This window comes from Anser cygnoides, chromosome 1 (assembly GCF_040182565.1).
Source record: "Anser cygnoides isolate HZ-2024a breed goose chromosome 1, Taihu_goose_T2T_genome, whole genome shotgun sequence".
Lineage (NCBI taxonomy): Eukaryota > Metazoa > Chordata > Aves > Anseriformes > Anatidae > Anser > Anser cygnoides.
In genome coordinates, this window is record NC_089873.1 from 11,050,274 (window position 1) to 11,074,376 (window position 24,103).

At 36.1% G+C, this 24,103-nt stretch overlaps 1 protein-coding gene across 5 annotated transcripts in view; it reads left to right on the forward strand.

The window, feature by feature from the left end:
- Positions 1 to 8,455, forward strand: part of HGF (hepatocyte growth factor) — a 64,772-nt gene extending 56,317 nt beyond the window's left edge. For 2 of the 5 annotated variants that reach the window (XM_013180476.3, XM_013180475.3), the window contains exons 17-18: positions 1,407 to 1,552; positions 4,395 to 8,455. In XM_013180476.3, coding sequence (XP_013035930.1) covers positions 1,407 to 1,552; positions 4,395 to 4,565 — 317 coding nt within the window. In that variant the 3' untranslated portion in view covers positions 4,566 to 8,455. The remainder of the gene's footprint in view (positions 1 to 1,406; positions 1,553 to 4,394) is intronic. The other 3 variants (XR_010826632.1, XM_048062793.2, XM_066983485.1) reach the window with 3 other exon arrangements.
- Positions 8,456 to 24,103: the final 15,648 nt, after the last annotated feature.

Here is a 24,103-nt window from a genome sequence, read left to right on the forward strand (position 1 = left end):
CTTACTGATGTTTATTAAGCACAGTTTTTTGTGTGAAGTAAATACAAATATGTGATAGAACAGACATTTATTTAGTCTGGTAAATACTCTATCTGGCTAATGATGTGTTGATGATAAAGTTAATAGCTGCCAGTTGACAATAATTATTGCAATAATTACTGTGCTCAAATGTTATTTTGCCACAGACCCTGAGTAAGCAGCAGCAATGTACTCATGCTGTCCTGGAAGCAGAGCAGAAACTAGACTGTAATTCTGAGGTTCTCTCCCTTGTAACCATTACTCCACATTTCTTTGTGGGTGGCAAGTAATCTGTACCAGTCCTCCCCCAGATGACTGCCTTTGATGTTCCCAGCGTGGACATACTAGCCTTCTTCTGAGGGGAATGGCTGTCTGGGGGACAGGGAAGTAGGACTGGGGCAGCATCACAGAAAAGCTTAGCTTAAGAGAACTGATAATGGAATTTGCAATGCTGTGGAGTTATGTGATACCATAAATACGTAACATCTGTCATCTAAGGACTTTGTACTATATTTTATACGCTACTTAATATAATCCTCATAGCATCCCAGTCAGGGAAGGAAAAAGTGTTACACTTTTTAAAAAATTTTTTTATTTTTTATTTTTTTATTTCTTCTTTTCTTTAAGAAAACAGGATAACAATTCAGTGAAGGGCAAGGCTGGCACTTTTTATTGATAGCTGTGAAGAGAATGGGCAGGTCTGGGCCTTCTATTTGTCTTTGCAGCTTGTACAGACTTGTCTTTTGACATGTAGAACAAGAACAAGCTCCACAGGGCTCCTGCTTCATGACCTTCATGCTGATGAATGGAGATTGCATAAAGCTGTGGCTCTGCCCTTGCAGGCACAAAGTCATTCAGTGTAGCTGAGCCAGCACTGAATGAGAAAGACCCTGCACTGTAATAGTATTTTTCAAGTCACACGTCCTTCCCTAGGCCAGAGAAGCCACTGTTGCACATTAACCCCCGTTTAAGGCATGGAATGAAGTCCTTGCTCTGCTGAAGAGAGTGACAACATTTCTCACTTTTCCTGCTATCAATGATGTGCCGAGGCAAGCTGGTAGTAAATTGTAGAATTTGTAGAAATGTAGTTATCTAGCCATTTCTTCTAATATAAAAAAAATCTCCAGATATTCTCAGAGAACTGAAGAGACACGGCACAAAGCAAATTTCTTGCAAATTTTGTTTGTAGCAAATATACAAAATCCAAAAGACATGATATGTTTGATTATATGCATGATAACAGTGAGGATGAATGAAAATGTGAGTACCAGGGAAAAGTGAAAAGAATAAAGTTATGTGAGTAAACTTATCCAGACTGGATCTTCAATACTTTTTTTTTTTTTTTTTCCTAAAAGAGAGTAAAGTTTTCATTCTCTTTTCAATCCTAGTAGTTAACTATGATGGCCTTCTCCGAGTAGCAAACCTGTTTATTTTGGGGAATGAGAAATGCAACCAATATCTCAAAGGGAAGATCACTGTGAATGAGTCAGAAATATGTGCAGTGGCTGAAACCATTGGTGCTGGGCCTTGTGAGGTAAATATTACATTTCCTATGAGTGTATTAAAGCCATCGACATGGTTATTTCTTTCTCAGAAATAATTTACTAGAGTTTTTAAATTATTCTCTCTACATCAAACTTGTACGCAATACACAGAATCACAGAATACATATGTGAATATTCTGCATTGGAAAATGATTTGCATTTCTAGTGATCTATTTTCTGCCAGTGCGGGAAGAAGTTCCTTTGCTTCAATCGCACTATACTGCCACATCAGCAAAGGACTTACATACGTGTTAAATATACTCAGGTGCCTAAACACTTTGCTAGACTGAGATAAATTTGCTTTCCACTCAGTCAAAATAAGTTGTTATTGCTAGCACACAGACCATTTTAGCCCTTATTGTACAGACCACAAAGACTGGAGCAAATTTAACTGGGTAGCTAGATAAAGTTTTCCACACAAAATAAAGAACAAGAAAAAATAAATAAAATCAAAAAGCTCAGTGGAGTTAGTAAAGTTATGAAAGAAAGATCCAAAAAACATGAGATTCAGTATTAGACAGAAGAGAGGAGGATTTTTTCTCCCTAATCAAGCCTGAGCCATAATATATTGAGTAGAGGAGAAAGCACTTCAGTGATAGTGTAATTTGATACAGCTGGTTTTCTTGGTACTAGTGTTGATGTTAGAGAAACGACATCTGTGGAGAAATGCAGTAAATCATTTATGGTAGGAAGATATCTTTGTGTGTGGAAAATCTGCCTGAAGAAGTGACGTCTAGAAAGAAGGCAGTCCTGAGTATTATTATGTATTCAGTACTCGGAGAAAAAGAGATTATTTCTTAATACCAATGTTAACCAGTGAAATTTTCCCTACCCAGGGGTACTACCAAACCATGGTGAAACTAAGTCTTCATCAGGCTGAGGCCTCTTCCTTTTATTATTAATACCCCACAGGATCCTCTTACTACAGCAAAGTGTAGTGTTTTTTGTTGTTGTTGTTTTCTTGAAAATCAAATATTTCATCATGTTAAGGTTTCTAAATGAAACATTTGCATGGAAGTCTGCTGGGGTTCCTGCACTTTGTTTTCCCCTGCAAGGAGAAATGGACTGAATTAATATTAGCAATCAGTCTTAATCACCACATGGTTTCCGGCTCCCTGAGCTCCCCTTTGAAGCTATTTTCCTAAGCAAAGAACAGGCAGAGAAACAAAATCAGATTGGCAGGTGAAACTCCACTCTTAAAAATGTTTTATGAGTAGCTTTGATGATACTGACATAGTTCATTGTTCATGTGGGAATTAATCTGTAATCAGTTGGGGGGAAAAAAAAATAACCAAATAAAGGTCAGGCATTGTTGTTTCTCTGGTGATCCAGAGAGAATACAATGTGAAATGTTAGCTTTTATTTTTTGAAACCGTATCTCACCACCTAACACATTTAATGCCTAGTTTTGCAGCTAGCTTTCTAGATTCAGTGTAAATTTCCCTGGGTAGAAACGACTGTGTTCGAGCCCCAGATCTATGTGAATATAACTCAACTACAGTTTCATATTAGAAACCTTACTATACAGCCTACACCTATGACTCCCCAAAGCCCCCCTTGGAGGCTCAATACTACTCAGTGCCCTACTGCTCAAATTAGGTGAGTATGGTATTATACAGGTTACCTTACTGATAGGACCCCTATAAGACCACCTACATTATCTCTTTCTAACCCTATGAGGCACACTAATAACCAACTAAATCTGTCTATGACAAACAGATTTAAAATCACTCGTTGCTTACTCATCCATAAGCCACATGGGTCAAGCCATTGCTGCAAGCATAATCCAAACCTTCTGATCATTCTCAGGGGCAATAATTCTGATGATCTCTCACGGACTGACCTCCTCCATACTATTTTGCATAGCCAACACAAACTACAAATGCACACATAGCTGAATTCTCATCCTTACATGAGGTTTACAACCACTACCACCCCTCAATAGCTACCTGACTATTGCTATCAATCAGATCAAGCTAATTGAACAAATAAAGGACAAGCATTGCCACTCTTCTGGTGAGTCAGAAAGAATAAAATGCTAATTGTTAACTTTTATCCTTTTAAACAGTCTCACTATCTAATACAAACATTTACTGCCTACTTTTGCTGCTAATTTGCTAGATTAAGATTTGCCTGATTTAAAACTTCAGTATCTGTGCTCAAATTCTGAATCTACGTGAATGTACCTAAATTACACTTTGAATCTAATTTAATCTGTATGGATTTTAGTGCTAAAAAAGACTTTGATCTGAGTTGGACATGCACAAATTTTCCACTGAGTACATGCAGAGGTGCATACTTGTCTCATTCACACAGAATAATGAACATGAGTGTTTTAACAAGTTGCATTTTTTACACTGCAAAATACTACTTTTTTTTGTTGTTTTTCTTTTCCCCTGCCTATTAGTACACATAGATTCTCATCCTAATGCCTTGGAATACAGCCAGAGGGATAACCACCTTGTTCTGTCAGTAAACTTTGAAACAAAGTCTGTTATCACAACAAATATATTTATCAGTCAGCTCACTTCTTCCTCATCTCACTTATTTGCACATAAACAAATATTGTACTTGCAGTTAGCTAAAACAGGAAAGTAAGAGCTGGTAGTCTGAAGTCACTAGAATCATATGTAAAGAAGGATTACTTGCATGTCGATTCTGGCTGTGAAAGAGATATTGGAAGCTATGTTTTGTCCTATGGTAAGTATAACTCTAATGCCCGTTCATTAAGCTAGGTCCTACCAAAGAGAAACCAGGCAATAACGGACAGGTGGGAACTGTTCCTTGTAACACTTTCAGAAATTAATTTTTTTTCTTTATTATTTTTTTTAGCGTGACTATGGTGGTCCCTTGGTTTGTGAACAAAACAGGCTGAAAATAGTAGTGGGTGTCATTGTTCCTGGCCGTGGATGCGCCATTCGAAATCGTCCTGGGATTTTTGTTCGGGTCTCATATTATTCCCGGTGGATACACAAGATCATGATGACCTACAGAAAACCCTGAAAAACTCAAGAACTTCCATTCACAGATTTTGGACAGCATAGAATTAATGTGTAATGTAAAGATCAACAATTTTTTAACTACTTGATAGTCAAGTTTGTTGAGCTTCTTTTAATATTTATGGATGTTTTCAGTGTTTTGTCTATCAGTGTTGTTTTATAAATATTGGAGTGACTTACGGTATATGCAAGTATGGTGACATATCTCCTGAAGATACTTGAATGGGTAAACAATTTTGCAAAAATATTATTACTGTATGATAAATGGTTTTGTAGAAAAAGATCATATGACCTCTTTTATGCTGCTCTTCAGATTATCTTTAAAGGAGAAACAAATTATAGCTCTATTTAACACATCTTATTCTTTCTGTGAGCCATGTATTTCTCTTCATATATGACAAAAGACCTACTGAGAGATATATACGTCTATCAACGACAGCATATATGACCATATTTCTCTTACCCCTTTATGAGAGGTCAAATATTTCAATATTTCATTGAAAAATAGTCCCTTTAGAAATTAGTCTTTTCATTGTTGACCAATTTTGACAAGCCTTCCTTCAGTAGAGCTCTCGTAGAAGTTGATATCACTTCTTTTTACACAGTATCTGTAGGCTCTAGTTCTGCACTTGGTCCCTTTTAATTCTGTACTTGGTCCCACAAGAGATATATCAAAAACCCTCTGGATCAAGGAAGAGATATAGAAACGGATTGGTTAGCAAACTATAATTTGTTCACAGTTAGTCACAGAAGTAACTGTGAATTTACAATGCTAAAAAGTGTATCTGATAAGACTTAAAAAGATTAATCTTGATTAACCATTGACAGATTTTTGCCATTAAAAGAAATTTCAACTAAATATGCCCAAATCTTTCTCAAGAGGCAAGTGTTAAAAATTCACATGCTCCTAGGTATTTCATTAAAATAACTCTGTTTATATCAGGAAGAAGTATAGTTGAATCTAACGCCTGACTGAGAGACTCAGTACTGGTAAAAGTTAGTTATACATTAATAGTCTTTTCAGAGACTTCAGATATTTGATAAGACCTTACCTTAGATTGGTTAAAAACATATCCTTTGTATAGGTCCTTTCAGGGTAATAAAATTATTGCAGGGATCTGATCTTGTATGAAATATGGAAAACATCACTAGTTGTTTAGTATCTTGTGTTTCCTGCCTGTATGTAGAACTATCATTCCTTTATGTTGATTGGGAAAGGGAACAACTATTCAGCATCTGTGAAAACTGCTTGTTCTGCTTCAGGCATTTAGTTGTATGTCTGGAATCATTACACAATTAGCAGATGGCAATATGTTATTATAGGGGGTTGTAATTTCTTGAAAGCCGATACAACATATATCCAGTTATTTTTACTACTGTAATCACATAAGTAACTGCACTGTTACTTCACTTGTGACTATGTAATTTTATATGTTTCCAGTAGCAAATTGTAAGGTATGCATATCATATCTAACTGCATAGCCGCTAAGCTGACATCATGATGTATATATAAAAAAGAACATTTCATTTAATTCAAAAAATGCAGGGCTGAATTCTGCCCTGGCAGAAAGTAACAGCTTCAGGGGAGCTGTCACGGGAGGCAGTGCTTATGTTGACTCACCAAATTATTTTCTTCAGCAGTGCACTTTGATTTCAGTGGGACTCAAATATGCTGGTGGACTAGGATGAGTTTCGGCCCATGCTTAAGTGGCTTGGCTTGCTGAGATTTGTGTCAAGCATCCAGCAGTTTACTGGTGCATAGGAAGAAGTCTTTTAGCAAGCAGAACTGAAATTTTTCCTGATGTAAATAGTCTCTTTGGACAAGATGCAACTTCCCTGTACAAGGGATCTGAGGTTGTGGATGCTACATGGATAGTCTGTCTTGATCTATTCTGTCTGCCTCTGAAGGCTTTATGCTCCTTTTGGGCTCTCTCACTCACCAGGCCTAAAGAGGGCAGGATTTAGCCTGTTGTATTTACAATTAATTATTGCTATGTATGTAAACGGTGTATTCTTACTAAGTATATACGGACCATAGCATACTGAAAGGATTAACTTTTTAAGAGAGACTTTTGAAAAAACTCCAAGTGAGTTTTGTTATCAATCACAAGTAGAATGTGGATGAAATATATAATTCCATGTTCACTTTTTGTATTCTAAGAATTATGTGCTCACTGTATTATATTTGCAGGCATTTTAAGTCTATCTAAGAAATTGAACCCTAAAATATTTTAGTTATAAGCTTCTGCTGTGCAGAAGACTGTGATTTCTATATATATATATACACACACATATATATATATGATAAAAATACTGTTTTTTGTTAGACAATGTGTAAGGATTTTTACCTGTTTGTTCTGGACAGCGCCTCAGTAAAATTTTTGCAGAGTTGCTGCTCCAGAACTTAACATGTTTGTATGCACTTGCTCATCAGGTGTTCTTGCTCTCCCTAACTTAGTATCGAGGGCACATGAGGCTCTGAAGAGCAAGTGAAGAGAAAAATAATGATATGTGGTAATGAATTTGTACTTCATTTATTCCTGTGAATATTTCTTGTTGGTACCAATGGTACCGTACCAGGCAACTGTTATAACTACAGGATTCTCTTAAGAAAGTACACTCTATAGATACTTTTTTTTTTTTTTTCAATTGTTCTAACATATTTCTCTCTATAATAGCAGGGGGACCTGATCTAGTGCCCATCTAAATTTCTGGAAGGCCTCTTACTAACTTCAGTGGGATCTGGAATTTATTTTGTAGATATGATTTTACTCATATTAAAATTAAAGGGTACAGAACTTAAACCCTTATCTAAGAAGAACATTCTTAGACTCCATTGAATGTCATCTTCATTTTCCTTACTGCAACTAGTTCATGGACTCTGAAAAGTGTAATAACTGGATATGAAATTTTGGGATTCAAACCTAAGACCTGATTTGTGCTACTGAAGTTAGTTTGAATTAATTACTGATTTTCTTTGGTCATTGGAACTGACTGACACTTCTTCCTTTCATTAATGAATATATTTTTCCCTTAAAAAAGCTTTTTCCCTATTTCTTTTTCTCTCATAAACCTCATGACTCTCAGAGAAACTGTTGCTCTCATTGGGAATGTACTGGTCCAGATTTTTGCTGCTATTGCTGAAATCTTCTCTAGCTTAAGACTAAAATTCCCTGAGACATTCTGCAGATCTTTGTTGTTTGTACTTGACAGAGATACTCACTTTTTCAGGTGAGGGTCCAAATATGTCTCTGACGGTCAAAATCTACTCAGGCAAAATGTCCCTTGAAATCAGTGAATGTGATTGTCAAAAAGCGGGGGCTGAAATTTGCTCAATGCTTTTCCCTACAGCTGTGCACTGAACTATATGCATCCTTGTACACCGAAAAGCCCACCAGTTCTGGACTTCACAGCAACTGAAACAGCAGGCGAGGCTTTATTGCCATCCTTCTGGAAGGCTGGTTGTAAACCAGTTCACCCCCATGGAACCTGTATAAAACCAGTAGGATTGGTTATTTAGTCTTCTTTCCTTACTGATTATTTTCTTCCTCCCTTATGTGCACTGGTATATTATTGTTTTATGAATGTTGGGGCTGCTGGCAGGAACTGACATGGCTTTTCATCCTAATATTTTATGGTGTTCCTTTTTAGATACACTCTTGGGCATTTATGTATGGTGTTTCCTTGTGTGGGATCTAACTTCAGGGAGCTGCCTCTGGAATTCAGTGTATGATAAGAGTATTTTTTCATATTTAAGTGAGAAAATTAATGCTCCCATTAAAGACAACTAGTTGAAAGCCTAATGAAAAGGGAACACTGTGGTTATAACTCGTATTGCAAATCTTCTGTAATTAATGGCATCTTCATTAGTTAATAAAGTCGGTATTTTTGTAACCTTGTTTATTCTTATTATTCTTAATAAAGTATTTTATAAAAAAAAAGCACATCTACATAATTAGCATTATATTTCTTATTTAAAGAAGAAGGTTTGGAACTGCATTGCTAGGCTTAGAAAAATGAGTGTCTCCCAATGAAAATCAGTGTCTCCCAGTACTAATTTCAGTGAGGGATTTTACTGTGCAGCGTAAGGAGGGCCGGTATTTTAAAGATCTTCATGCATCTAATAGCAAGACCACACATAAAATGAAAGATAAAACCAAATCCAGGATGTGATACTGTGGAGTATCCCCAAGAGGTTCCTGCTGGAATTCTGCACAGACAATGGCCTAAGCATATTATGGAGAGAGTAATTTGGGGTGGAAAGGATGTGTTTAATCTAAACAAGGGCATTTGCCAAAAGCGTTGTAGTTCCTTACAATGTCAGTATGGGAGGCTTGGCATTTTAAGTATTTCTTTTAATATGCTTAATTACATTTCAGGAAATGGCTTCCCTCACTATGTCTCTTAGTCCTACTGGTGGTACATAAACTGATGCAAAAGAGGATACCTTGCACAAACCTAGGGGCTATTGTTGCTGCTGCACTTGATATCAAAACCAACCAATAGCAATAGCTAGCAAAAAAGGAGACAAGCATGAGCCTTACTAGCATCACTGGATGAGCGCCTCCATCTGAAATTTCTAAGTTCTAAGCATTTCTGGTTTCACTGAAATTTTGGTGATTTAAATATAAATTTGCTAACAACTCCAGCTATATCAACAGTGAATCATTCTTCCGATGATCTTGTACAGAGTGTTTGAAGTCTGATTTTGATCTTCCGTGGTAAACATCTCATTCTTTATATTTGTAGTCCAAAAAGGGGACTTTCTCATTAATTCATAAAAACAGTGGATTTTATCAAAAACTTCTGAAATCAATGGGAAACTTGTCAATAACTTCAAATGTGCAGGAATGCTTCCAAAATTATAAAAGTGGAAATCTCCCACATGTCAAAACCAGACCTTGTTACAGTTTTACATTCAAAGTATTAAAGATGTTCAGGTGACTGGTCTACCTTCTGGGAGCCATGAGAATTAACTGCTTGTACAGCGATTTGCACAACAAAGATTTACAAAGCAATATTTCTTTCTATTACAATCTTCTGTTAAGGTTTTATCTTTTGAAGTTGCAAGGACATTGTACTCTGCAGATGATAAATGATGAAATCCACATTAATGCTCAGAACTTGCTTTCTGCTCTTTGTTATTTAACAAGCCTCATGTAAACAGAGCAGGCCATTTAGAAGAGTTCAGTTGTGTATCAACTCTGCCTTCAAAAGCACCGATTTCTGGACAGCTATGCTCCAATAAAAAGCACTTGCAATAAATATGAAAGAAAACAGCTGGAAGGAAAAAGACATATCATAAAAAGGTTAACACCAAAGTAAGCCCTAAAATGAACAGATTTTTTTTTTTTTTAAATGCTGTCTCAATTTTTATAATACAATATGTGGTGTGAAAAGCTGCAATAGAATATCTTAATAGCCCTAGCTTTCCTAAAGCTGATTCACTCTGGTTCAGAACACTTGGAAAGGTGCAATGACTTCTCCATATGGTCAAAGATGTAGTGCATGCTGTGCTTCTGTGTCTGACGACCTGATCCTACTAGCATGGAAATTAATGTCAAAGAATTATCTAGGGCTAATAGCTGGGTCCTAAGTCCTCCTCCTGAACCCCTCAACCTTCTCATAAACTGTTTCAGAGTCTGGCTTTGTCAAGCACTCAGGGCATGTTCCAGATTGATCCTGAGTGGCAGAGGAGAAAAGCATATGCTTTCTTCAAACGTGCACATCGAATTTCCAGTGAAGACTATCAGCTTTGTTCAGTCAGAATCTAATTGAATAAAAGGATTGGTTCATTTGCTTCCATTCAAATCTTGTTTTCATTAAAATGATGATGATGATAATAATAACAACAATAAAAACAATGACAACATGATGGATGCAGTTAGTTTTAATGTAGTTTTTATACACATATATCCTCAAGGTATAAACTTTCCACGAGGGAGAAAAACTGTACCACTTCAGAACCCAAGTGTTTCAGGGGATGGCTTGAGATATCTCAAGTTGTGTCTATTTAAGCTGGTGTTGCCCTCTGTTGGGCGATTTAATATATCTTACTGGGAGAAAAGTTATACAAGAGAGTGCAACTCATAGCAATTTTATTAAAAATAAGGCAGGAAATACGGCATTGGGTGCACACATGGGATTAGGTGAGACTAGTGTACAGCACAAAAAGTCCTTTCCACTTGAGGGAAGTTTTCCCTTGAGTAACATGTGAGTTTACAGTATTTAATTCAGTTCAGATTATGATAACTGAAAATTTTCCAGATGGTTTTCTTTCCTTGCGGATTAATGTCAGGATGATACACATTCTGAGGAAATAGGCATTTAGATCAACATTGCTATTACAAACCATGTCAACAATAGTCTTATATACTGGGTGTAAATATGCCATCTGCTGTTCAGCATTCAGTTTAACAGTACTGTAACTTCATAGAGCAGCAACTATATAACTATATAACTATAAACTGCAACTATATAATTTCTTCTCTCTCCCTCTCCTTCTCCCTCTCTTTCTTAAATGAAAGCTCAGAAAAGTTGCTGCTTGTGGTAGCTTTGTATCAAGCATTAATTTGAAAGTCCTTATTTTCCCTGTGCATCCCCAAATGGATCTCCATTATTGCCTGATCCTATAGTTCTTTGAAGTTTAATTTTCTGTTGACAAAGTCCCTACATAGCCTTAGCTTTTGCTGTTGAACATCTTTGGAATATGTTTATAAGAATGCCTGTAGGAGGGGAGAAGTTGTTGCAGTCTTGAAATATTCACAGCTTTCAGACTGCAATTATCCTCATTACTGTTTCTTGCTTGCTCTCAGGTATATTAACACAGGGAAAGGCAGATGCTAGGGGTTAAATGGCTTCTACATATCCTACATTAGTGAGGTTCAGTTATCCCTAGGGAGATGCTCTGCAGCCATCCACACACAGTTCATAGATAGCCAGAGGCTTAATGTGACTGAGCACTAAACCACACAGAGGGACACACAAATGTATGCACACCACACCCATACAAATTCATACAGATAACTAGTTGATCCAAACCAATCCAATCACTTCTGCACTGGCAGCCTGTTTACATGCCTTTGTCTGTGCCTATCTGTGTGTGTGTATATACATATGCAGCTATTCTGTCTAAAGCACTATATGGGTCCTGTCATTGGAAGCAAATGAGTAAATCTGATTAGTATTCAACCAGCTGTATTCAGGTTTGGACCCATCAGTGCAACTATAGTCTGCACATTGAGGCCCTAAATGTTAGAGGTGAACAAGCTCAACCACGGCTCTTAAGATATCCAAACCCTCTAGACAATCAGTACTAACCATTTGCATCCACAGTGCTTATTGAAATGGTGCACAGGCCCTTGGAGACCCTTCCAGATGCTTTTTTTCCTTTTTATTACACTTTAATATTGTTAGCTATCAGTAGAGACAGGATTTAGTGTTAATTCTACCTTTAAGGCTTTTTTGCTTTTTTTTTTTTTTTTTTTTTTTTTTTTTTTCCTGTAGAAACCTGATTCCAGTACTGAACTGGAGCTCTTTCTGTGTTGCCATCTTAACTAATTTGATTATGAGTCTCTTCTACAATGCCGGATGGGTTTCCAGGCTGGTATCTTACTTTATCTAGCACAGAGGCTGGGCTGTATCTGTAAACATGGTATTTTTTAATCCCCTCTGATACCATTTACTCCTAATGACTCCCTAGTCCATATAACTCCCTAACTCTAATCCCTGAGCAGTAATTCCTTTAACTTTCTACTGAAGTTTCTCATTTAGCTGTAGCTTCCTGTCAGGCTTACACATGTGCTTAAAAACAAACAAAGAAACAAACAAACAAAAAAAAACACTTTTTTTTTTTTATATTAGCATTGCATTAAATCTACTATAAAATGTTCTTATCAGTAAGCCTTCCATCATAACGTGAAGATCTTACCAACTCAGTCTACAAGATTATGTCAGTTTTACTACCATGTTTGACAGAGACCAGGCTGGTTTCCAACTGAAATCTATTTGTTTTCCCTCTGGTGTGTTTGCCTACCTTCCCAGGCTCACTCTCTCTGCAGTTTCCTCTGAAGAGGTATTTCCCTGACTGGGGATTGTACATTCCCTTTTAAAAGCAGGGTTTTGTATCATTCCCACCCTTTCAGAGTTAGAGCAGGCTCCCGAGAGGCTGGTCATAACAATTCAAACCTCTCCACACTGAGAAGAGAAACTGTTTCCCTTTTCCTTGACAAGTTCTTCACTGCATAAAATGTTCCTTATCTTTCAAACAATTTTTAACTAAATACACGAGGTAATCTATGAAGCTGATGTGAGCTCAAGCAACCAAGGTTTACAGTGTCTACCTCACTTGGGTATAAAGCAGAAATTTTGGATGTGCGTCTGTTTGCAAAATTTAAATATAGTCTTGACATTCTCGTATTTTTATGAATGGTTATTTCTGACACTTAAGATAAGTTCATGAATTCTCCTCTTGTAATGGACACGGAAGATTCAGTGATATTTTCACAATGCAGTCCAAGGGACTCCTCAACACTGCTGACAGACAGGGACTCAAATTCTTTTTCTTCTTTACTGTTTTTTCTTGCTTATTTTCTTATTTTTCTTGTTTGTTCACATGCTACTTTATTATTCCATTTTAACACTGACAAGAAGAAAATAAACAGGGAAGAGTAAGACTCGTGTAAGTGATGTGTTTGAACTGTCTGCTGGGTAAGATTTATAGTCTGCTAAAGGCAGCTTTTTGGAATGTCCTCTACTCCTCTCTTGGAAGTTTTCTTGGCCTACTTAGTTGTCTGAAGACTGAAGACACTTCACTTTCTCTATCTGGAAAGTGCTTTCTTCATTATCTTCTTTGTGAGGACAGAAGTGATGAAGTCATTTAGTCATTTTGCCTCTTTTTTTTTTTTCCCTCCCCCTTTCCTCTCCGCATTGCTGTATTGTGCCTCAGCACAGATGCAGCAACAGTACTGAACATTGCCACTGCAGGACACTTTCATTCTGCAGAGGACAGAGCAAAGAACTACTTGGGCATGTTGTGAAGAATGAAATACTGCAAATGCACTGAGTGACATTTCTACACTTGCTTTCCTCTCTTCAGACACCATATACCTGCAAAGACAAAGCTCTGTGATGTGTGAGAGAGAAGAAAAGGAAAAGTCACTCTGGAAAAGAGAAAAACTTTCAGAAGAGATTGCTGCTTATACAATAAGCTTTTGATTTCTTTTCAAGATGGGCTACTACTTGCACATGAGTAGGGAATGGAAGCCTGATTTGAAATAGAGAAGTTCTCCAAGGAGAAAATCTTTGCAGGGGTGTCTAAAACTCCTCAGGGAGTTTTAGACATGAGAAAACAGGGCAATAATTTTAGGTCCCAGGCCATAGGAGTGGCCACTGAACTATAAGGAAGCAGTTTAGGACACGCAGCTTCTGACCATAGGTTATGACCCCTGTAGCTGTCAGGCCTCATTCTCTGGAAGATCCACCTACAAGAAACAGCTTAAACAGAGAAATTACAGCATACCACTAACTTCCCTGAGATCAGCTCTTTGTACACGGGGCTTAAAGCTATCTTGGTTTCATTTTATTAGGTTTCTGCCTGCTATGGGAAAATTGAAAAAGCGTCCTGAACCACTTCATGTCTATATGTGCATTTAGTCGGTCTTTTGACTTCAGTTTAGGAGAGGAAAATCAAGGAAAGAGAAGTTTAAAAATAAATAAAATGTTTTCTTTCAGGCCACATCCTTCCTATTGCTTTCCCAGTTTCACACATTCATTAAAAGTGGAAATATACTGCATACAGAAAACAAACAAGCCTCTCCAAGTTAAATCATATAGCTATTCAGAAACAAATATAGTATTCAGAAACACTCCTTTTAAGGCATAGAGTATATAAAAACCACACCAAGAGAATACTGTACTCTGCGGTCATTCATTCGTAAAGCTGACAGGAAATCAAAACTGAAAGGATTCTTCTGTAACTGCCAACTTGCTGTAATGGAAGCCAGGGGAAATATATTTATCTGTTTACTTGACTAAGAAGAAAGAAACCAAAACATATTTTCCTTCAATAGTACAGGGGGATTAGATTGTTACTAGTCACTTGTGTGCTAGACTTCCCTCCAGGCCTTTCCTAATGTCCTACATTCAAAACAAATAAAATATCAGCTCTAAGGAAATGAAGATATTTTTAATAGTATAGACGAAACAGAACAATCGTCAAGTAACTGACTTTTCACCTTTACAGCCTTAGGGATGTTGTTCAGTACTTTATATTACTGAGAACTATCTTTGCATAGAAGATTTTTGCACACACACAAAAATAAAATAAATAAAAAATGTACATGCCTGCAATCTGGCACAAAACTGCAGCTCCAAAGATGGACAGTCCATTCAGAGGTATATTAAGGGATGACTCATTAGGCTGGGCTTTCCCCAAAACTGTAATGTTTATTCCAGTAAAATAAATTACATGAAGTAGAATGTGTCTGATTACAGGAGACTGTCGCCTTACCTAGTACTTATTGTAATACGTGATAGAGGGTCACTCAGCTGTACCACATAGGATTGATGTTAATGCTAATAAAGATGATAGTTAGGACCACTGTAAGAAACAGTTAAATGACAATGTGAAGAATAAAAATAATCTGAGATATGCAAAGGTCAGGCTCAGCAGCAGATTTTGTCTTTGCTATGTTCCTCTGATGATACAGAGCTGCCATAAATTTCTTCAACTGTTATGTTTACAGCAGTCTTCCACTGCCACATTGCAGTCAAAACCAGCTGGCAAATTTCATCAAAGTTATTTCATTTGATTAATTCTTGTGTCTGGGCAGATGAAGTGCAGTCTGTCAAACCATGAAAATAAAAAAGATTAAGATATAGTTCCTACAAATTCTGCTTCTAGCTATGTGAAGCTTTGGTAGCTGGAAGAGTGCAAGAATCAAAGCTGGATATTTCTCCTAAGAGGATATCTTTGATGTGAATTCTAACGCAACTGCTTTTAGGCATGTTGCGTGAGAGAAAGCAGTCAGTTTATCATGTACAAGATAGCTGAACCAGATAACTAAAGCATTAATTTTTGTTCAATTTAAACATTCTATGGCACAAAACATCATACTTCTAGCAAGAGATGAATCTGTACGACATCATCATGCTCTGTGTTTTTATGCTTTTTGAAATTCTGTCGTAATGTTCAAAATGTTGAGAGAGAATCTCATATGTATGAGATGAATGGATAATACTGGAACACACCAGTTAAAGTCCTGGGTTGGGTCCCTAATTAAACATATGTGTTGCTTCAAGCATAAACTTAAGTCCCATTGGTTTCTTTTGGAGACACAAATAAACCAGTGAAATTTGGAAAGCATTATGGCTTTGGCTAAATGTCATTAAGGATTGTCGGGGGGACTTGTTTATAGAGTACCTAATCCAGAAACACCATAAACATAAAAAGAGTTCTGAAACTAACTTCAAAATGTTAATGGATCCCTCATATTCCTCTCCTTTTTTAAAAAATGTAAAATGAACTGACATTCAAAGTCTTAACAACTGGAACTATATGTAAGAGGACACAGATTAAAATTTACTTCTAGTTTAACCACAGTTTGTGTAACTCCTGTGGAAATAGGTGTGTTGTGGTTATTTGGTATCCAGAGACTTATTATATGTCTTTATGTAGTCGAAAAACAATGCAAAGAAAATACTAATATGGTTGCATTTTAATAGTATGCAGTCCAATTACTTCAGAGTCCATGGGGAGCACCTATAACTGGCCTCTGGTCTGGAGCAGAATTTAGAGTGTATATCTCTGCCGCATCTATAATACTTGTCTAGACATATCTCTTAGGATGCAGAATTACAAATGACAGATTGTATATGAGACCTGACATTTATTTGATAGAATGTAGAGATATATTTATAACATGATGATAACTGTATCTGATACGTGCTTCATCTAAGATCAGAATTAAATCTAAAACATTCACATGTGGCAGGGTTGAAACCTTTTTATGATTACATTATAGAATACAAGCATACGCGTGCATTTGCAAAAGTCCCAAATCTTGTTTTTCCAAACTTCTCTGAATTCAACTGTAGTCCACTCTGGTAAGGAATTCTGAAGACTGAAAAAGAATTGAAGGAAAAGTATAGTACAAATACTTAAGTAATATGAACTATTTGATCAAGCCAATTGAATAGTTTAAAAAACAAAGAAACAAACAAAAAAAAAACAAAACAACCACGCTAAGTCATTAAGTGAAGGTCAATTCCACAGCTCTACAAACAGGGCAAAAGCTTTGAGATCAACATGGAAGCTTTGTGGACTGAAAACAAATGCTGATGACAAGCGGTGGATTCATGGGGAAAAACCTGAAGATATAATCTTCCATAGTTATTGTTGAATGAGTTCTTAAATCGTCCTTTGTGATCAGTGTATATATCAATTCTTTATAACCATTAAACTATATATTTTTATGACAATACAAACCCTTTCCCTTAGGCTTCCCCAACCCTGTCCATGGCCTAGGACAACATTCAAGCACCTGGGGCCTCCCCTAGTGAAGGCCACAGGACAGAGTTTCCAGCCATACCGAAACCCTACCTCGAACTGTTTAGGCCTTAGTCCACATGGAGGCACCCCATTTCCTGCAGCTGGGCCTCTCCCAGCTGCCTCCATTCTGTCATGGTCCTGGCTGATGATGATAGGCCCAGTCTGCTGAGGCCTGCCACATGGAGTTCTTGCTGTCCCCTGGACCCAGGAAGCCCCCATCAATTCTTTATTTGTAAATAATTATAACACATTTTTCTTTACTTTAATGGAGAAAGTATGAAATCAAGAAGAAAGTTTCTTGTATTTCTTACAGCAGTGAATGTTTTGTGCCTATGTGAAGGAGCATCCACCTGAACTTTGATATGAAACATCTTTCACAATCTTCCTTCTGCCCAGTAATTCAAGTCTTCAGAGTCTCAATCTTTTTTCTAATAATGGTTATTTTTTAAGTGACAGGTATTTTTTTGTTTTGTTTTGTTTTGTTTGTTTGTTTATTCAAAATGAAAATCAAAGACTGACCATTAGAAAATACTGAAATAAAATTTCTTGGAGCTTCCTAAAGAAAACTTTTCATTTGAGAAATCCTCCCTTTTTAACAAACATCTTTCATCTTAATTCAGCCACAATTTCATCTAATTCAAATACAGACATTTCCTTCTTTGTGTTGGAGCTTTGAGTTCAATAACAACTTTATAAGAACTCTGTGTATGTTTAATGCTTTGAAGTGCTCTACATTGCCTTCTGAATCCTCACGAGACAATAGAAAGGTAATTAGCTGATATTGCCTTTATTTTACAAAAGAAGACAGCTGAAAGCTGTTCTTCTAACACATAACTATTTATAGCAACAATTTTGAATAGAACATGAAAAACGTGAGAAAACTAGTAGAGTTCTCCTATAAGGTAGATGAGAACCTAAAGACCACTAAAACCCTTGTATGCATATATATAAAAAGAGAATAAGTGCTGCCTTTGTGTTTGTTTATCTGTATTTTCTATAGATTATTTTACAGATTTGGGAATTATTAACTACCAGGATTTTTTTCTGCATTTGACTGTAACTAACCAAGCAGAGTTACTGATATAAATATGTGAATATCAACAAAAGAGAGGTCTAACTTTCCTCCAGTTTAGTGATTGTCAGTAAGACAATAATTTTAAACATCTTTCAGAGAAAAAGAAATCTAATATCACTGTTTCTCTTTGAAAGTGATTACAGCTCCACCTACTCAATACTAATATTGAAAACAATTATAGATATTTTAGAATACTGTAGGATTTTCGTTTCACTTCAGGCTATTACACAGGGCTTTTCGGAATAATTCTCATATTGGCAAATTAAATAAATACAGTGGTTTCTGCATCCACCACATTTTTTACAGCAGCTATGTACAAAAGTGTGGCACGTGTAGGAAAGTATCCATGTTATATTTGAAGTGTAAGGGAAATTCTAAGGAGGTAGAATGTAAGAAACACAAAGTTGGCAAAGATGTTACACAGTTTAACACAAGCTGTTCCCCTCTAATATCATAGTGACAGTTTCATATAAATGACATTTCATGAGTAATAAAATGACAAATACATCATTAAAATTAGAGACAGATTGCTAAATGGATTAGACTGCAAGTATCTTAGTTTTTTTTTATTTCTTATACATGCATATTTCATCTTGCTGAAAAATTATCTGCCAATGGTGCTCAGATTGCCAGATCTTAAAATGAGTTTTAAAATTCATTCAGTTCTATCATGAAACAGCTCTTTGAGGAGAGGAAATTCAGCACTGATTTATTTATTTATTTATTTATTTAGTATTCTTGAACAACCACCTCAAACTGTGTTCTGAAAACTCTTAAATGTGAGATACATGAGATGGGTCAGGCACATTTTGGGGCCTGGTACAGATAGAAAGTAATTACATAGCAATGAAAGGGTCTCTCTTTGTACAACTTTCAAATATAAAATCTTCTATAAGGCTTAGGTAAAACCTCAAACACTATTGTTATAAAAATACATATGGAGTTTTAGAAGGAACCTTTCAAACCACATGCACATAATTACTATACCAAAGACAAGCAACAACAGCAACAAACCGAAGAAAATAGACACATCGTAAAAGAAAATAAGAGACTGGCAAAGCATGTTTTCAAAATAAAACAGATTGCATAGCCCTTTAGAAGGATTTCTAAAGAAGTTATATATAAAGACATGCACAGAAAGTTTTATAACAGAATGTCACAATTCTATAGTATAAAAATATAATTTGGGTAGGGATAACATGGTTTAGTGTAATATTTGTTATACAATAATGTAATAAATGATTATTTATTATCCTATTTAAATCCTCCAGGAGTGCTAATTTCAGGGAATATTATCAAAAGTTTTTAACACTGTTGGGTCCTGATGGAGTCAATACTGAAAGAGAAGCTAGTAAACTTATATGTGACTTAATATCAGATCTCTTCCTTTCAATGAAATTTCTAGTTATGTGACTGGATTCAAAATTTGAGTGACTTGTCATAAATTTATTTAAATTTATATTGTGTTATATCTATAGCCCAAATAATAACAATAAACAAAGTATTTTTCTGTTAATACTCTTCTGACATATAAGAAGAGGCTAAGGAAACTGGGACTGTTCAGCTTCAGGAATAAAAGGCTCAGAGGGGATCTTATCAGTGAGTGTAAATGGGAATATGTAAAGAAGAGGGAGGCAGACTCTTTTCAGTGGCATCCAGTGATAGGAAAAGAGGTAATGGGCACAAATTGAAATACATGAATTTACATTAAAGATAAGAGAAGTAAGTTTTTGTTGTGAGGGTGGTTGAACACTGGCACAAGTTGCCTAGAGAGATTATGGAATCTCTCTTCTTGGAAGGATAACCATCCTTGGCAACTTGCTCTTGGTTACTGTGCTTTGAACAGGGGATGCTGGACAAAATGCCATCCAGAGGTCCCTTTCAACATCAAACATTCTGTGATTATCTGAACCTGTGAGATCTGCTTCCTTAGGAAACCTATCTAAACACATATATATCAAATCTTTAAAATATCTGTGCAGGGTGTTTTTTTGGGTGTTAATTGGAATTTTATCAGGCAACCTTCTCTGTGGCATTCCAGTGGACAGAAACAGTGACTCATTTTAGAATTACTGAGTGCAAGGGAAAGGAACTGAAAAAAAATTTGGACTCACTCTCTGGAAAAACCTTACTTTAGACTGTTGAGTTTATATATTCTGAAGATAATGGCAACATGTAGGAGTAAACTTAACTTTGAAATTGTTTCTCTCTTTGTTGAATTTGCAAGCTATTACAAAGCAGGGGAAGACTCCATCAAATTAGCCATAAGGAAATATGAACATCATGTACAAACAAGAGCTATTTAGTTGCTATGTAGACTCCACTTTTTGTTAATAGACTATAGAAATGAATAATTGTCAGACTTGGCCAAGGCATGATGTTTGAAATCATCTTCAGGAGTGCATGGTTCTTGGATGTTGCATTGTCTTTATGTCAAGGCACAAGTGAGAGAAACTACACTGAAAATTAGTAGGACTGGATCATGGCAGGTACCACATCCATTTGGTGAAGGACTAAGGGCCCTTGGCTTCAGACAAAGAAAAGAACTACGCTGGATGAAAACCTCATTCTGTAAAATAATCTTCTGATTAAGCATGTGCTATTTTCTCCTCTTCTAAAATGAGTGTGTGCGCATTAACATCTGTAAATGTCAGACAAGTGATCTGCAGTATTGAGCAGTCTCAGTTTAAATGTCTAATGCATGCCTTGTCTAAGTCAAGATACAGATGCTTTCTGTAGCCCTATAAAAATGTGCATTTTAATGATGAATGGGAGAGTTTATAGTTCCAATTACTCTTGTTTCCTTTGAAGCAGGGAAACTGGCAACCCCTTATCTAGACTTTAACAGGTTGAGATAAACCTTGATAACTAAAAGTATCTGGATTGTCAGAGCTTTTAGCAACAGTAAACTACTTAAACTAAAAGCAGCTGTTAATCAAAAAAGAACAATACCCATTCCTTTGTAAGATGTTCTGTAGTAGCTAGGATACTGTTTAATGAGGTTTTTCTTCAGATGAGACCACTGTAAAAAATCTAAGTTATACACATGAACACTCACATGCACAAACATGTTCAAACAGTGATATAAATCTTAGTTTTTGAAGAAAACTTATTTGGCTAACACAGTAGTCATTTGGAGGAAATGAACCATGGAGACCATTGCATTCAGAAAACTATACTTTAGATCCAACAGCATAACAGTCAGATTACACTCATTGTTATGAAAATATTATTGTTGTCTCTACAGATCTATTATTCCCATGTGATGTCTGGAATAGTAAAAATATCCTCAGTAAGAAGTACTATTCTGTCTTCTTCTTTTTTGTTCTTAAATATATTGAAATTATGTGGACAGTGCAGACTTCTATAATGGCTTTTGAATTATTACCAATGCATTTCATTGTGTTATATAAAACAATAATTCTGACCAATCTTTCTGACTCCCTGTGGGTTTTGTTCTGTGTTTCTGCCAAGTTTCTATAAGGCTTTCTAGTGTAAATTTAAGTCTGTGCTTTAGTTAATATGGCAAACAGGGAAAGATATTAATTCAATTCATAGTATATATTCACTGTTCTCACTTTGTTTATGAAACACTGTTCAGCAATCTTAAATTCTATGTGGACTTGTTTTGCTGAGGATGAAGCCTCCTGTGTTTCTGTAATCCTTCCACCCAGGTCTCTGAAAATGTTTATATTATGCACACTGTTCCTCTGGTTTCCCAAACCAGTCTCCTGGAAATATGAATAAGGTAATCTACAGGACCAAAGCTGTAGCTGACACACGGTGGCAACAGTCCACCAGATACAAGTGGAGTAAAAATTTATACTGATTAAATCCTCCCTTCAGAATGTTTTCAACCTTGAAGCCATGGTCTGCTATACCTGTATCACTATGCAGACACTGACTGGGGCCAGTTAGAGAGTGTACGAAATGTATTTGTCCTCTATCAAGGCTGGCTGAAATTACAGCAATGTAAAACTTCTGTGGTTGATCCAGAACACAAACAGATTTCTAGTGTGGTTGCCCCTAAACTGTAATGCTTTTGCTTGTATTTAAAAGACTGTCATCTATCTCATCAGAAGTACTTGGGATCAACTTGAGGTCAAGGCTGTGAAGGAAGGTAGTTCACAAATACAGGATTAGGTTGTCCTGGAAAATAGAGCTGCTGATTTGAATGTGGTAGCCTGTGGAGATCTCAATCCCAGATCCCAGTTTATATGAGATTCATGGCATTATTATTGTTATTGTTATTGTTATTGTTAATTTTAGTTCTGCATGGATAACATTATGGTGTTTATGTGAGAGAGGGAATAAAGCAATAGAACAGCTTCTTTTGACTCTTCTGTCCTTCCTCATCAGATACCTGCTGTTGGTAGATACAACACACCTTGTTAGGCATGAATGATGAATATAGGTGCATCAATTCTTACTCATGAACAAAATCTAGCTATCTGAGTTTTGCAATCTTTATAACTCAAATTATTTATTCCATCTTGTGCTACTCTATGTGGCAATAACATAAGACAACCTCATATATCAAGATGGCTGAGGGAGTGAAACCTAATTTTAAAAACACGAGTAAAAAGTGTAAGTGGTAGAAAAAGAGAGAAAAGACAAACTTGTGTCTTTTAAGTATTTTTTATATATATATATATATATTTCCAATGTTTTTATTGCTATAATGCCAGAGATTCTGATCCTGCCAAAGCCACTCAGATTTGTTGAGAATATAATCTTGGTCTAGAGCCAGAAAATAGGTGTAAACATCAGACCTCATTAGATTTTCCTGAAATGTATTGAAATTGAGGTTTATTTTATGCCATGTATGATTAGACATTTATGGTAATTATTCCAATTTATTTCACATCAAGACTCTTGCATTGTATCGTTCAAATCTCCTATGCCCCAAGGCAAATAAAAACAAAATTTGTATGTCTTATCCATCTAAAGGACAATCAGCATTTGTATCTGTCTTTCAATAACAGCCAACTCCTGATGCTTCAAATGATGACAGAATTTCAGCAGAACACAGAATGTTTGTAGATGACATCTGAACATGAGAAAGAGAGAATCTGCCTTTCCTAAAGGGTCATTTAAGATGGTAATCATTCATTCATTTCTAAACTACTTTATCAACTGAGTCCATCCTGAAGTGTCTTTTAAATATACCCCTATGAAAAATAATTCTGTAAAACTAAACTAAATTGAATGCTTTGTGCATAATTTTTTGTATTAATTTAGAAAGCCTTTTCTGTCTGCCATCCTTGCATGCATGGCATGCAATTCTAGGATTTTTGACAAGCTTACGCTGACTGGGTTTGTCTATTTAAATAGACAAATGGTTGTGCTTTACAGAGCATGGAACTACGTCTATGGACAGCATCAGAACTCTGAAGCTAGCGCATCAAAAAGAGTAATAAAGATATTGTTTTCCTAATGAAATCCTAATGAAGTCATATAGGTTGAGAAGGGGGGTGTCATTTCTTATTTATGCTGTTTTCTACTGCTAATTCTTGTGTCTGTTGTCCATCTGGCTGTTTTTATTGAATTCTAGACCAAAGTCTGCTTCTTTCCAGGTTTTAACTGTTGTGGTCTGTCTGCACAAACCTTGAAGGTAATTTGTCCCTAAGTGTCATAACACTCTTTTTTCCTTCTGTTACTCAAAACACTTACTACTGGATTACTGGGGAAACATTCTGTACTATGGGGCTACCAGATGTTATAACAGCCCATGTTGTTCTGATATTTGAAATCACATTCAACATAGGTGGTTTCTTAAAAAAATGTCCACAACTCTGCATTATCTGGATTATAGTTTTATTGTCATAATCCATACACTTTATTCCCTCTGGAAATCCATGGAGCACTAAAGTAAAGTACTACCTCTATATATATGCGTATATATATATATATATAT